Below are 15,035 nucleotides of genomic sequence, written 5' to 3'. Positions count from 1 at the left end.
GGGCTGCCATTTTTAGCAAAGCCTCGGTGTTGGTCGACATTTAGCTCCACTCTCGCGGTGCTAGTGAGACAATCATAATACGTCCGGTTCGGTATCATTTCCTAACCCATGAGCCTCATCATATACTCTGCCCGTCTAAAGTTCAAGTTCAAAATTCGGAAAGATTATCAAAGGCAAAAAAGTTTAGGGACTGATGATGTTTCTTCATTTTGAGCGGAAAAACAAGTGAATCTTGGTCATACCGGGGTGGTCGCGTTACCGGGTTGGTCTCTGACCTGGATTCCACTGTATTCATACATCCCTGTCTTCCAATAACCCCCGAGGCGCGGCAAATTGCCGGATTAAGTGAGAAACTGCAGGGCACTGTACTCAAATGATAGTCCTTTTTTCCCTTCTATTGTGAGAGTCCTTGCTTTGCTTCCCTTATGCTCTGAGTTGCCTTTCATGTCAAACCATCCACTCTTTGAACAATATCGAATTCTTCTTGAAGAACTTCCAGCGGGAGATGAAAGTTTGGCCATGCCAATACGGACAGAGGCGTGCTATCTTTAGCTTATTGCACAGTAATCGTATTTCCTGGCCAATCATTCAGTAAAAACTGAGAAAAGGTTGCAAATATCATTGTCCCTTTCCAATTTCATCCGATATAATCAGGTCAGAGATATCAGAATGTCAGATGGGCGAGATGACTGGTCGCCTCTTTCTGTAATTTTTACGTATTTTTATGACTCCGAGCGAAATTTTGTCAAAAAATACGACAACTATGGCTGGGAGATGTGTAGTTTTTAACAAACTTGACATGCAAATAATAGTCCGGCTAGAAAACAGAAAGATTACCTCCAAATAAGGAGATTGCGTAGGGCATTCATCAAGGTTGACACACACTGACAATACCAACAGTTGTACATTACTTTATTTTCCCCTAATCGCAATTAAAGGAATTCAAGCCTTGCCCAATACACGGTCTATTGTCTTCAAACAAAGCCCGCTCGCACCTAGGCCTAAATTCTCATCGTTTAACTGTCTTATCAAAGATTAACAGGACAAGTATTGATAACATCGACCACCAGAAACAGCGTTCATGGGATCGATAGGGCCAAATAAACATGATGTAACCTTCGCTCTGGCAAAGTACATATCTTTCCTGGAAGCCTGTTATCGGATAACGATCGATTTTAACTTTCTTTTCGAGATCATTACACATTTGAGAAAATTATCTTTAGTTGCTGGTAAAGTGTCAAATAAAACATGACACTCAAGTTGATATCCATCTTATTGGCATTTGTTGCTAAATCAAAACACTCTAGACCCTAACATTTAATGAGTCTTTGGTTAAGTAAAATTAAAGAAATTTGTTTAAGAATTTAGAAATTTCGAGAAGACTTTTAACCCAACAGAATATTTTCCAGGACCACCAGTAATTACGATCGGCGTATATGTATAGTTATTGATATCAACCCACGAAGAATTGATAATTGATTATGCAGAGCCCCGATGACAATGAGGTGATATGTAGAGTTTATGAGATATCAATCGTTTCACAATGAAGGTAGGTTAAAAAGCATTTATTGGGAATTTTTCCAATGTTCAATACGATTATCTATTTACTGATAACTTTTTCAGCTGTTTTTTGTTATTTTTCTGGTTATCATAGCAATGTATTATTCAAGGGCCATTGCGCTAGACGTACATAAATATCATCGCCATATTCAGACTGTTAATTCAGTTAAGTTCAAGGATTTAAAGTAATTTTTAGTTTTTTACTCTCAACTGGGTGACCTCTTACAATAATTGATGAAAGTCCTTACATCAATGTTGTTAGCACGGCACTTTTTTAATCGCTGATCAAACTGCCCAAAAACATAACAAGCCTTACTCATCCATCCCCTCCCCTGACCATGAATATTCCTGATTTATTCGATTCTGATGGCCTCATTTCGTCCTTAAAAATCATTACACGAGATTTATAACAGTGCCAATTTACGTTCTGGCGATATTTTTCGATGTTCTGCGATTAACTGATTATGGAGCTTGAAAAGAATTCGTGCTATTCTTGTTGTTGATACAGATTTATTTTCTGCGGTAGTTCCGGCCAATGGTCGGCACTCACGGAATGAGATGGGTAATATTGCCATGTTTTGTTTTATTTTTTCTTTGACAGGTCATAACAAATGTTGCTGCAACTCATAATAGTGACGTCCCTCATGCTGAACTGCCCCGAAACATGATAAACTTCGCTCATCTCTGCATACTCTGGCCATAAAGAATCCAAATGTGTTAGTTTCTATCAAAGCTTTTTTCGTATCTGACTCAGCTGATATATGAAGAATTGGAATGCAAAAACTCTCCATCCATTAACTTTTTCACTGCCAAACGTTTTTGACCAAAAATTAGGGTAAGTGTAAGCAGAAAAAAAAGTGAAAATTTTGAAAAATTTTCAAAGTCCAAAAAATTTTAGGACTGATGATGTTGGTTCATTTTGAGCAGAAAACGAAAAACCAGTGAAAAATTTTTTCGACTTAGAACAAAACTTTAGGGACCTCAACCCCACCTAAACCCGACTACATAGGTATTTATAGGAAAGCTCTCATTTAGTGCTTTTCAATGAGTACCAATCCAACCTGGTTTAAAAGGTCAGATTTCAGATGTTGACGTTTTTCTGTCTTGAGCAAAATCGCCACTGGCAGTGAAAGGATTAAACATGAATACCAACAGTTTGGGTTTGATCATCACCGTGCAGGTCATCAAATTCAAGATGGCTGCCAAATAACCGCTTCGTTCTCGTCCAAGCGCGAGCAGTTCCGAATGACCTGTGAGATGAGAGACCCCATCGGCGACTTCATGTAACTTAATCTAACCATCCTTTCTCCTGTCTATAGTCTCCCTTTAAATCATATCTTCTAAAACTCTTTTTTCAGAATCCTTGAGTTCCTAACATGCTATAAAAAATAATGCAAAAATGAAGAACTTGGTGACTTTTTGTAAACTCTGAAACTGATGTGCTGCTCTTCTTTCTACTTGCAGGAAGCGATTGAAGTAGAATGGACTACAGCCAGAGCTTAAACCAGCGCATTTCACAACTCCTTCTACTAGTTACAGCTATGTGTCTCTCAGGTAACATTCAAACTCCTTCTACTAGTCAAAGCTATGCGTAGCTACGCAAGCTACTCGTCTTTCTCATTCAGTGGGGTGTTTTTCTCACCCTGATAGAGACAACTGAATATACAAGGAACCTCGGTTTCATTTGAAGGACCGTGAAGAGTTTTTGTATTTCCTTGAAACGAGCCACGCCGGTTCATCCAGACATACAATCCCAGGTGCTCTCCGAGACCGAACCCTGGCCATATTGCAATCCCAGGTGCTCTCCGAGACCGAACCCTGGCCCTATTGCAATCCCAGGTGCTCTCCGAGACCGAACCCTGGCCCTATTGCAATCCTAGGTGCTCTCCGAGACCGAACCCTGGCCATATTGCAATCCCAGGTGCTCTCCGAGACCGAACCCTGGCCCTATTGCAATCCCAGGTGCTCTCCGAGACCGAACCCTGGCCCTATTGCAATCCCAGGTACTCTCCGAGACCGAACCCTGGCCCTATTGCAATCCCAGGTACTCTCCGAGACCGAACCCTGGCCCTATTGCAATCCCAGGTGCTCTCCGAGACCGAACCCTGGCCCTATTGCAATCCCAGGTACTCTCCGAGACCGAACCCTGGCCCTATTGCAATCCCAGGTGCTCTCCGAGACCGAACCCTGGCCCTATTGCAATCCCAGGTGCTCTCCGAGACCGAACCCTGGCCCTATTGCAATCCCAGGTGCTCTCCGAGACCGAACCCTGGCCCTATTGCAATCCCAGGTGCTCTCCGAGACCGAACCCTGGCCCTATTGCAATCCCAGGTACTCTCCGAGACCGAACCCTGGCCCTATTGCAATCCCAGGTGCTCTCCGAGACCGAACCCTGGCCCTATTGCAATCCCAGGTGCTCTCCGAGACCGAACCCTGGCCCTATTGCAATCCCTGGTGCTCCCCGAGACCGAACCCTGGCCCTATTGCGTGGTTGCCAGCAGTATTAACCACGAGGCTAAAGGCTGCTCAACATTCCAATGTTTCTACATGTACTGCCCTACGATGGGTATCCCGTTTCAAATCCCAACTTCTTCTACCATGCCAACTAGTCGCAGCAGTGTATAACTTATTCAACTGGTCACAGATATCAGCGTCTCTTCAGGTGCGATCCCTGCAGCCCCGTATTTCGCATATGTCTATACGCCACTCTCAGTCATAACGAAGTTATGAACGTAAAGTGTAGCTAGTGTCTGGCAGTATCTCCCATGTGATCAATAAGGTTACGGTCTTTTCGACTGGGGACAGAACGTGTCGGAGTCGTTAGCTCCGTACACATCAACATCATAACTATTAAAGTGAGAGGGTTTGTATATGGAGGGCTATCCTTTGTGGCCCATATGGTTACGGGCTGAATACAGATATGTCTTACCAAATGGTAGCCCTCAAATAAGGTAGAACATATCACAGGGTCCAATGCGTCTCTGGGCGTTAAAGGGACATCTTCGGCGAGAGATTAAGTTGCCAGGATAATGCCCTGCCTGCTACCAGGCGCCACCGCATTAAGCACACCGAGGCACTAATGTATAGATGTATAGTGTATAATATATAGTCGGTTTTTAGCCATGGTTTGCGAATTCCAGGTAAGCTTACGGTTACGAAATTTTCAGTGATCCTGTTTAGAGTAGTCACGGTCCAACTTGAATCCAGTTTCGTATGAAAACCAACATAGCTCATGCCCAACTTATACCTTGAAAGCAAATTGATACCATAGACAAAACAGCCTGGCGGTACGTCTTGCAAGTAATAAAATGATTGTAATTCTCGCTGGATACTCTCTTGAAAACAATCCTGTCACATTTTTGTCTCCAACGCGCACAGCCGCCGCGACAGATAACGAAGTTATCACCGGAAGAAATCTTTAAAGCGCATCCATTAGGCCACTGATCGAGCCACACGCTACTTGGAAGAAATGTCGGGCCCCGCAGGCTTCCTTTACTCAATTTCCCCCACTACTGTCGCCTGATATCATTAGTCCCCGTGAGGTGGCGTATTGGCCACACGGGAGCCTAATTCGTCAATGGAAACTTGTACAACTTGTAGCCAAGGTGTTTAAGAATTTCTCGCCATTCCAGGAATCCGATGTCAAACGTATAGGAAAGCAGAAATAGTCTTCCCAAGCGGCAGCACGGCTCGTAACGGTACGTTGTTCAAAATCGAGTGTGATTTCACGCCGAACGTCTTCCCCAAGGTCGTCATCTTCCAGGCCAGGGACAAGAACGGAAACCCCTCAGTCGTGTTTTCCTACATCACACAGAAGAATGGCACAGTGGAGCAGAAGACGGCGGATAGCATGAAGGGTAGGGCGACACTGACGGCGACAAGGCAGAAGTTTCTGCTCGAGATCAACCCCGTGTTGCTGCAAGATGAGGGGAATTATGGCTGCAGGGTGTTCAGGGACTACTCCGATCAGATCGTCGCTTACCCGAAAAGACTCAATATAAACGGTGAGCGCCAAATTGACATTGGGCAGGTTCCGTAGTCTTACGAACGACGAACTACCAACGACGAAGGTCTTTCGTCATCAACATTAATGCGACACTCGTAATTTGTCTTCTGCACTTAGTCGTGCGATGAATTGAGGACATTTTCAAAACGAACGATAAAGTACATACTTTGTACTTCATCGTTCGTTGCTTTTTGTAAGGCTCTTTGCTAAACCTGCCTATTGACAGTAGGCAGGTTTCGCAACCCGACGGGTGATAAACTACGCCTGTGTGTATGTACAGCCATGTGTTTCTATGCTGTATGGTTATGTTGTACTAATTAGAGAAAAAGTTAAAATTTATCAACGCTCTTTATGGCAGCTATTCCATCCACTCCAATCCTACGAATCGCTGGCTCGGGAACTGCGCGCCTTGGGCTAAATATCCGACTCGTCTGCACAGCAAACATGGGGAGACCTGCCGGGAAACTCCACTGGTCAAGGAAATACAGGTAAAAAACAGGCCTATTGGTAAATAACCTATTTACAAGGTGGCAGGACAAATTAGTCATGCTTCTCTCGACCAATCAGCTTGCTCCATTTCCCGTCTACAAACCCAGGAAGTTTCGTTTTAGTTGGAACAAAATTTCCCATTGTAGATGGCGCCACATGCAGTTTTACAACTTTCAATGATTCCTCCGACTCGTCGTAATATTTGTAGCGATATCTTTATGGTTATTCCTTTATGATGCCATTGTGACAAACCTCACTTTTACAGACAGGACGGTGCCTTCCAGAAAATCTCCGGTAGTGGTGTATCCGCAACTCATATAAACGGGACCATTATAGAAATGGAAGACTTTGTTGTGAACCATTTGAGGGAAGCAGACGATCTGTCTATTTATAGATGCCAGGCCTACAACAGCGAGCTGATGTCGGATGAGGAGTGGCCGGCTGCATCCCTCACATTACGCGTAACCTGTAAGTTGGACCAACCTGCCTTAAAGGGACAACTTGGGCATGATCTTTACCTAGCCAGGAGGATAATACCCCTGCTTGCCACCATGCGCCGCCACCAGTAGTATTTCAAAAATGCTGATCTCAATTTTCACCAGTGTCAATGGATTGTCAATTTCATGCCGGCCTAAGGTAACAGCCTGTTCTTGTGCAGTGTTTATTAGAGATTTGCATAGATGTTATACTGCAAGTGACGGCACCTGGTGGCAAACACAAACATTATACGTATCCTCCTGGCCAGGTATATCCCACGCCAAAGTTCTCCCTCGAAGGCATCATGTTATTTCTTCTCTTCTTCTGTGTTCCCGTGGCTTGTCGTTTCCAGGTCATGCTGTGTTCCCGACAGTTTTCCCTCGACATTGGTGTCTGTAGGCCAGAATGTCTGTCGTAAATCAGGTGGTGCAGGGAACAGTCTCATGGGATGTGGACCGCTGTCTGCACTATTATTGGCATTCTGCTGTGTCCCTTGGCAATTTCAATATTAACTGAGCTCGCAATTAAGCATACTCGATTTCTTCGTCGTCTTTTGAATTAACCTTACCCATCTCATTCTCAAGAATAATAGACCTACTTAGTACCCGATAGGCTCTATAATTAGGACTCTAATTGACAACACGTTTCCTTTTCCAGATCCAGTTAGGGACATCTCCATTTTTCCCATCAGAGAAGAGTATAAGGCGGGTGACGTCATTCGTTGTGGGGCATTGGGGAACCCCGATCCAGAGATTAGGTCTGTTATCTTTCAATATTTTGATTAATTGGGAAATAACACGAGACTTACCAGTAAGTTGAAGTGTGATTGCAATTCTATCGAACTATCAATCACGGAGCGGGCTCACATGAGATACACGCGAGCGTTTTTCTATCTCGCAAATTTCGCGATTAATTATCGCGAAATCTCGTCTGATCTCGCAACATCTCGTGAGAGTATACGAGACTGGGACATTATATATCGTACGTACATGTATTTACTGTAAACTAAACCACGCGTTTTAGCCTTGCCAAGCTTTGTATGGTTTTCTGAACAATGTATCTTTAAAATCCAAATGAATTCTGTGACGAAATTAGAAGCTTAAATGTCGCCTTATACCAGGCAAAACGATAACTGTTTTGGTCGCTATGGCATCATATGACGACAGCTAATCCATCTTATACTTCGCGCTCAGCAGCAGTGTGCGTCTGACACTTATATCTTGACGACTGACAATAATAATGACATTTGCCAGTTGCCACATCTATGTTACAATATTCCGCGTCCCTTCCATCTGGAGCTCCAGCCTCCGGGTCGCATGTGACATAATTTATTGACAATTCCACATCTTCGGCATTCTTTCCATCTGGACCCGCAGCCTCTGGGTCATTCGGTTCACCAGATTACCATCAAATAGTAATGATCACAAACAACTCTTGTCAATGCTGGAACGGTAGTACTTAATATTAAGTAAATTGGCCATCCATCTCGGATGCGCGGCACTTCGTGTGAGAGTGCTCAGATTAGTAATTTGTCATGGTGGGTTTCATTGATGCGTCGGATTAGTTTACACTCATAAGAACAAGCAGGACAATCATGGCGTTATTGATGTTATATCATATGCTGATGATGTTTCTTCATTTGAGCAGAAAAAAAGTGAAAATAATAATTAGACTTGGTCATTGGGCCCGCCCAATCCAGTGGTCTAGGTCTGGGTACCGGGGTGGTCGTGTTACCGAGGGCCTGGTAACGGTAATTAGAGAGGAAACCATTCGGGACCGGCGATTCTTGGTCGTCTTTGCAGGGTGGTCGCCGACCGGGGTTCCACTGTACATGTACTCCGCCTCTCGATATTTCAAACCTGAATCTCCGCAGATTATGTTTTGAAAAGGATGACTGATACCGTGCCTCCTAGCGGCAGAAATGTGAATTACTGCTGTCCTCCATCGGACTTTGAAGACATTTTCCGCTTAAAAACAGTAACGAAGCTCGCCCCCCTCTTCCTAAACTCCTTTTTTTATAATTTTCCAGTTGGACAAAACACAATGGTACGGGGGATTTACTCGCCAAGGACGGGAGCTTGAGGGTCGAGGAAAGGTCTGTCGGTGGTCCCTACTCCTATACGTGCACTGCAACAAATTACGTTGATCATTATCCACATTCGGTGAAGAAGTCGATCGATTTCATCGTCAGAGGTACGTCGTTAATTATGATAACTTTTTCGCATATTTGCCTTCACATTCAGACATTACGTGAGAGGGTCACTTGATAAAGATTCCTCTTCGAAGGTCATAATGATTGGAGTTTATAGTGATTTACCGCTGCAAAATGTCGATTTAAAAAATGTGATGTTAGTCCGTTGTTGAACATGGCTACCCCCAACCTACATAAGACCGACTTCGTCCTCTCATTCGGTATAGATCCAGTTAGGATGACGCAATGAACTGCCCTGGTAGTCTACCCCCAACCCAACCATTCGAGGCGCCTGGTGGCTAGTTTTGAAACTAATTCAACTGGGTTTCAACGTAAGGACAAACTTATAACCCCCCCCCCCCCCCTCCCACAATCGCCAAAGGTTGTCCCAAATGGTTGGTAGCTGGTGGTGGTCTTTGTCTTTGACGACATTTTGCATAATGCAGTTGTCTCCACATTAGCGATGATTTCGTTAAACATGTTGTTATAGATACCTGCTTATTTTCATTTTCAGGATCTCCAGTGGTGCCCTCTGCAGTAAAATTCACTGACGTCACTGCCGTTTCGATAGCAATTTCCTGGACCTCCAGTTACAATGGCGGAGAAAATCAAACATTTTCCATAATGTGCAAACGTATAGGCCAAGATTGGCCAGATGGTGACACCTTTTATAACATTTCTGACCCTGGCGAGGGCGAAACCAGTGTATTTCGGATTTTAAATCTCCGGCCACAGACCATTTATCAATGTCGCGTTCGGGCGTGTAATCCGTTGTGTACACGTTATACGGATTATGTATCTATCGCAACGAAAGGTAAGGAATCACTCAACATGGAAAGATAGTCTCGGAAAGCAGAGGTGCCATCGTCATTCCTTCTGGTCACCCGATTATCTTTTCGTGGCGAGATTGAGCACAATATATTTTCATATACCAACAGAGGCTTTAACACTACTCCGTTTTGTCTCCTTGGCCTCTCGTTGGCGAGATTGAGCGCAAGATCAACTCTGACAGAACAAGAAATTGTTTGTTGTTCTCAATAGAAAAATTATTTTCTGTATTTTACTAAGTGGGTGCGAGTCTTCAATTACTGAGTAAACCAAAAGAACACGTAACCATGGTAACGTCGATAGCTTGATTTCGAGATTAACTTTTAAGTGGACGTCCAAATTAAAAACGGTCGCATCTATTTTGATTGGCACATCGCTTCATCATATCGCTAGATTTCCATCCATCTCAGAAATCCCGGAAAAAACACGAGATTTTGGCATGTGCATGCAGTGCGTAGTTGCATGATGAGATAATTCCCGCAAAAATTAACTTTGCGGTAATTTCTCGCGTGATTTTGCGTTACGGCAGTAATTTATTATTTGCCGTTTTTCAGCGGCTCCACACATCAACGTAGAAGACATCCAGACGATTCGTGCCGGAGAATTAGTCACCATTAGGTGGAAGCAGACCAATACCCGTGGCGCCTCCTATAAGATAAAATACTGCCTCGGTTTACCTGACAACTGTTTCTACCATTTTGTCGCTGATCACTCTGCCACATCGACGGCCATCTTGGTTGGCAAAGTGGAGAATGTTACCGTGTACCTGCACGTTTTGGTTGAGGGGGAGGTTCTCTATACGTCACCAGCGATAACGGTCAAAGAGCCAGGTAAGGCATATATCCACATCAACGTCTTTCGCTCGCATATCACGCACTTTGATCGGCCTTTTTGACACTGTTGTAAACTGTGCGGTTAGGGAAGGTCTACTTTAGGAGAACCAGTCTCATTACCCACCCTTTCTTTTTCAGTTGTCGAGGTATCCACCGCTGACAACTCAACGAGCCCGCTTACGGCGACTGCAGAGGGTGCGTAAATACATGGGCTCACGTTCTCTCTCAGAACACCCGAACCTCCTTCTTCTTCTTCCTCAGCGTTCGCTCTGCGCTTGGAGGGGCTATCCTCCAGAGAGTATTCCTCATCCAAGGCAGGATGAACGTTTTGCGTGCCACAACGCTTGTATCCGCCTTCGGCTAGACCGAGTGACTCAAGCTAAGGGCAGAGGTGGAGTCCACGCAAGCTACTCATATTTCCCACTTGGTGGGGTCTTTAACCTGAGACCAGATACAAGAAACCTCGGTTTTACGTCTCATTCGAAGGTCAGGGAACACCCGAACTTATATAGTTCCAAGCTCCGCAGCCCAAGCCCCGCGATTCCTGCAGGAGTTATAAGATGAGCGCTCCACTACGATCCTGAAGATTTCCCTCTGCATATTGCTAAATTTTAAACTCTCCAAAATCTGCTTTAGTACCCGAGTGTCACCACTTTATGGTGAGACGAGGCCAACAATCAGATCATTGAGCCCGAGGCGAACATTATGTTAGTTGTATTGCGCTGAAGCTTCTTTTGGTATCGTGACAGAAAACCAATATCGCAAATGCGGAAAACTTTGAAAACCTCCTGCGGCGAATTTCAAATGACAAAGGTCCTGTCGAACGAACTTATGCTCAAGGTGACCGCACCGAGGGTGTTGCCATATAGCAATAGGAACAACGAGTGTTAGGCCTATTGATATCAGGCACCTTCTTCAACGAAATCTTGAGAAAGTAATGATGCTTTAAAAGTGCATGTCGTGTTTCCCCTTGAAATATGTGAACAGACCGTTATGTACCTTTACCCTTAGATATGTACAATAGTAAGTAAATGTAGCCCTGGGTGTTTTCATTAAAGGGAGTCTATCCAGGCAACATCCAGGTTGGTAAGTTGCACGAAATCGCCAATAGGGGTCTCTCCCATCATGCAATATATTGAAACTGTTCACGCTTGCGGGAGGAATATATTCATCCCAAAATAAAACACGACACAGTCACCTAACTGTGCATATGAGTCACAGGAAGACCACTTGACCTCCAACTCCTGCTTATTGTCCCTTTAAACATTCAAATGAGGCATGTAGCTGACCTTGTGGCCTTGTGCTCTAAGGGACGAAATGCGTTTGACCTCACTCGATTCATGATTTGATAATCGTCTACGTCAGTGGACTCCAATAAAGAGCAACTGGGGAAAAAATCCATTATTATTGGCCAAGGGCAATCAGGTAATCTCGTTGATAAATATTGGTGGTCGTGCTATTCGGGGAGGGGTTTGGTATAAAGCATTCGACACAAGTACTATAAGGGTAATTTGAATTACCACTAAGTCCGAACGTTGTTTTGCCGCGGTGGCGAGAACGGGAAATACTTCAGTGGATTCGGGCCTACTGATAGAAGAACTCACAATCGTCAAATAAATAGGTCTCTCTCTTTCCAGGAGTGAAAGTTGTCAACGCTAACACCGGTATTATCGTAGCTACAGTCGTCGCCTTCTTCGCCATGATATCGATAGGTGTCGCTGTGGTTTGGTTTCTTCCGAAGTCAATGCGCAACAAGATGTTGGCGAGGCTGCGGCACATGCGCAGAAGAGACCAGGGGAGGGGACCACCACACGTCATCACCGTCAACTGTAAGTACATGTACATTGTATTTTGTTTTAGGACCAAGTTTTAAGTTGAAGACAAATCTATGTTCAGTGAAATGTTCGTAGCGTTTACATCATCATGACTTGGACCTGGGACTTGGCTAAATTTTGTCCATTGCTGAAGCTCATTGACCTCATCTTAGAGATATTAAAAAGGTTCCGAGTTTGACTCGTGGTCCATTGTTCTGCCCTCCAACATGGCTGACCATGAAAACACTTGAATGCTATATTTTTCTTTTTGTTATGTTGTTGCAGGTACGTCTGAGAGGCCAATTCCCACAATGCCCGCCAGCACAACCGTTAGCGACCACGGTGACGGCGACCGGAGCACATTAGAAATGGAACCCAGAGCGCCACACATCGGCAGAAATGATCACCACATCCCACTCCCTCCATATGACCTTCCGTCGAAAAACATAGGTGGTTTGAAGGACTGGAGAACCAGTGGCGAGCTGCAGTCGAAGAGTGAGGTGGACTCTTTGATGGGGAGTGATGAGCACGAGGAGACGGAGCCATGACTAAGGCTACACAGGCCCCTGCGGCCTGAGAGGACAACCAGCGTCTACACCGAGTGGTGGAAAAAGACCGGGCCCGAGTCGTGTTCGAATTTCTCGGCCTCGGGATATTCCGAGACGCAATGCTGACGTCACCAGACTCTCTGCGGAGAAGGCAGAGAATTGGTGGAAATGGGACAGTTTCCGTTACGAGGCCGGATGGAGTTGCTGATATTGAGAAAGAATACGCCGCAAGCGCCCTCTATGCATAGTAAGGGAAGTGAATGCATTGTATGATGTTGCTCATGGTGGGGCGAGTATTCAGTAAGTTGTAAGGTTGAGATGTCTGGGCGTCTAGTTGCGATGTGCTCCTTAATGCCAAGGGAACTCTGCAGTGTTCAGTGAACACTGTATCAAGGGGAGTATTACCAACGTTACACCGGTCAAAGTAGTTCGGTGGCGAAGTGAATTTTCTATTAAAGGTCATTTCTGGTTGGTGTGTCTGCCGCCAAAACCACTTTTATCTTCAAACTGATATAGAGAACTGCAATGACGCTGAATAATAATGGTGTACTACCTGACGGCTAACATGCCGATCTACCATCGTTGTGCTTGTGGAGACTCTGGGATTGACATTCACTGCGCATGGACGGCCAATAAAGGAACTAATCTGCTGAGTTTCGGTACAGTACATGTGCGAGAGGTGGCGCTCGGGCAGTGGCATGAGGAGCATAGTTTCTGCAGGGAGTAATTCAGGCAATATAGTCCAACTTCAGAATACGGTACTGCAAATGATGTGACTGCATGGTGATAGTATTGCATTATCGAATGATAGTCTGCGGGGTATGGTATTTCGGCGGCAGTGGGAATTGAATGCAGGGCATCCGCTGAGCAATTGCACGAGTGCATATGTGTCGATATTGTGGCTACCCTAGTGCAGATACGTGGTTGCATAGGTGAAGATACGTGGTTGCACAGAGCAATTACGCGGGTTTGAGCAAAATTCTTTACTAAATTAACTGGGTAACTTAACTGTTTACTATTAATGCAGTCATTGATGTAAATACGAAAGATTCTGTCGACCTGTGCGTAGTCTTTTGTCGTCTCCCAACCCGCGTTGCGTTCATAATCAGGATAGGTGGAATCGGGTTGATTGTGAACTTAACTTCAAACCTTATAGGTAAGGACCACGTGTATTACTTGGGGACGGGGTCGGGGACAACTTGCCAAGGTTGAACTAAACAGTTTGAAATACTTAGCAATACTCCTTCCCGTTACTCCTTTAAGGATATTTCCAGATGGTGCATCCGGTTGCGCATGCGCATGAATGAGTATCCTTTGGTTGCAGCTTGGTAACTTAGCAACATACCTGCATAACCGGATGCAAAATCTGGAAGAATTAGTTTCGACTTGTGCCGACCATGGTATACTGTTGATTCAAATGCCTTAAAGGAATATTCTAAATCGCTTCTGGTAGATAGTTTCTGGTCACAAGATGTCAACACTTTCGGGGGCTTCCTGACCATACTCTTACCTTGTGGGCGTTCCATATATTTCTCCAGTCCTCTATGCCAAAGTATCTATTCAAATGAACGTCGAGGCGTTATGTGCATTTCGATCACGATGTGTTTGCCTTTGTGCTCTCGTGTACGTTTGCGTTTACGTTGCATAATTTTGAAATCTCAACCTCTCTATTTTCTCGGGCTTCTTTACGAATCTAGTCGATCGGTATCAATTAGCTTTACAAACTCATAACTAGAACCATTTTCTACTCTGTATATATATCTATGGACTGTCTAAATCGCCTACAGGCCCTATAGAGAATTAGACAACGACACTAGCGACGCCTATACGCGTCATTTGTAACTGATGATTAGGACGTTCTCGCATGATTTGATTACGAAACGCTGGCCATTCTCCAGAGATGTATTTCTGCTTTTACGCCGTAACCTTCATAGTTAATGCTTAAGAGACGCGATCGCTGCGCGAAACGAATACTATTAGACTTTTTCCTACATATTTTGTAAAAAAACTGTAAATATTATCAAGAATAAATTATAAGTTACCTTTTTATTGTCGTCTCTCGCCTGTTGCTTGCGACCGTCTGCTTTGTCACAGCTCACTCTTAGAAATGTTATTTAACCTTTAACGGCCGACACAAATATGCACCCAGTAGAGTGAAAAACATCACATATATAGCCTGGGTTTTTTTAACGAAAGACCTCTATACGGAGTGCTTATCTGGTTGGTCGAAAGAAGGGCTTTTCAAAGCTAGAAAAAATAATTTTAAGTGCCGGATTGATAAAATACGAA

General features: G+C 44.4%; 1 protein-coding gene across 4 annotated transcripts in view; it reads left to right on the top strand.

Annotated features, from left to right (window-relative positions):
* Positions 1 to 14,793, top strand: part of LOC135502356 (uncharacterized) — a 71,578-nt gene extending 56,785 nt beyond the window's left edge. For 2 of the 4 annotated variants that reach the window (XM_064795139.1, XM_064795140.1), the window contains exons 2-12: positions 3,025 to 3,114; positions 5,193 to 5,564; positions 5,925 to 6,054; positions 6,321 to 6,523; positions 7,190 to 7,289; positions 8,562 to 8,725; positions 9,238 to 9,537; positions 10,106 to 10,381; positions 10,523 to 10,579; positions 12,022 to 12,213; positions 12,484 to 14,793. In XM_064795139.1, the coding sequence (XP_064651209.1) occupies positions 3,042 to 3,114; positions 5,193 to 5,564; positions 5,925 to 6,054; positions 6,321 to 6,523; positions 7,190 to 7,289; positions 8,562 to 8,725; positions 9,238 to 9,537; positions 10,106 to 10,381; positions 10,523 to 10,579; positions 12,022 to 12,213; positions 12,484 to 12,746 (2,130 nt within the window). In that variant the 5' untranslated portion in view covers positions 3,025 to 3,041 and the 3' untranslated portion in view covers positions 12,747 to 14,793. Of the gene's footprint in view, positions 1 to 1,487; positions 1,550 to 3,024; positions 3,115 to 5,192; positions 5,565 to 5,924; positions 6,055 to 6,320; positions 6,524 to 7,189; positions 7,290 to 8,561; positions 8,726 to 9,237; positions 9,538 to 10,105; positions 10,382 to 10,522; positions 10,580 to 12,021; positions 12,214 to 12,483 lie in introns of all 4 variants that reach the window. The other 2 variants (XM_064795141.1, XM_064795142.1) reach the window with 2 other exon arrangements.
* The last annotated feature ends 242 nt before the right edge of the window (positions 14,794 to 15,035 follow it).

This window comes from Lineus longissimus, chromosome 18 (assembly GCF_910592395.1).
Source record: "Lineus longissimus chromosome 18, tnLinLong1.2, whole genome shotgun sequence".
In the NCBI taxonomy this organism is placed as follows: domain Eukaryota; kingdom Metazoa; phylum Nemertea; class Pilidiophora; order Heteronemertea; family Lineidae; genus Lineus; species Lineus longissimus.
Note: the sequence above shows the minus strand (reverse complement) of the source record. Positions and strands in the feature narration are given on the sequence as shown.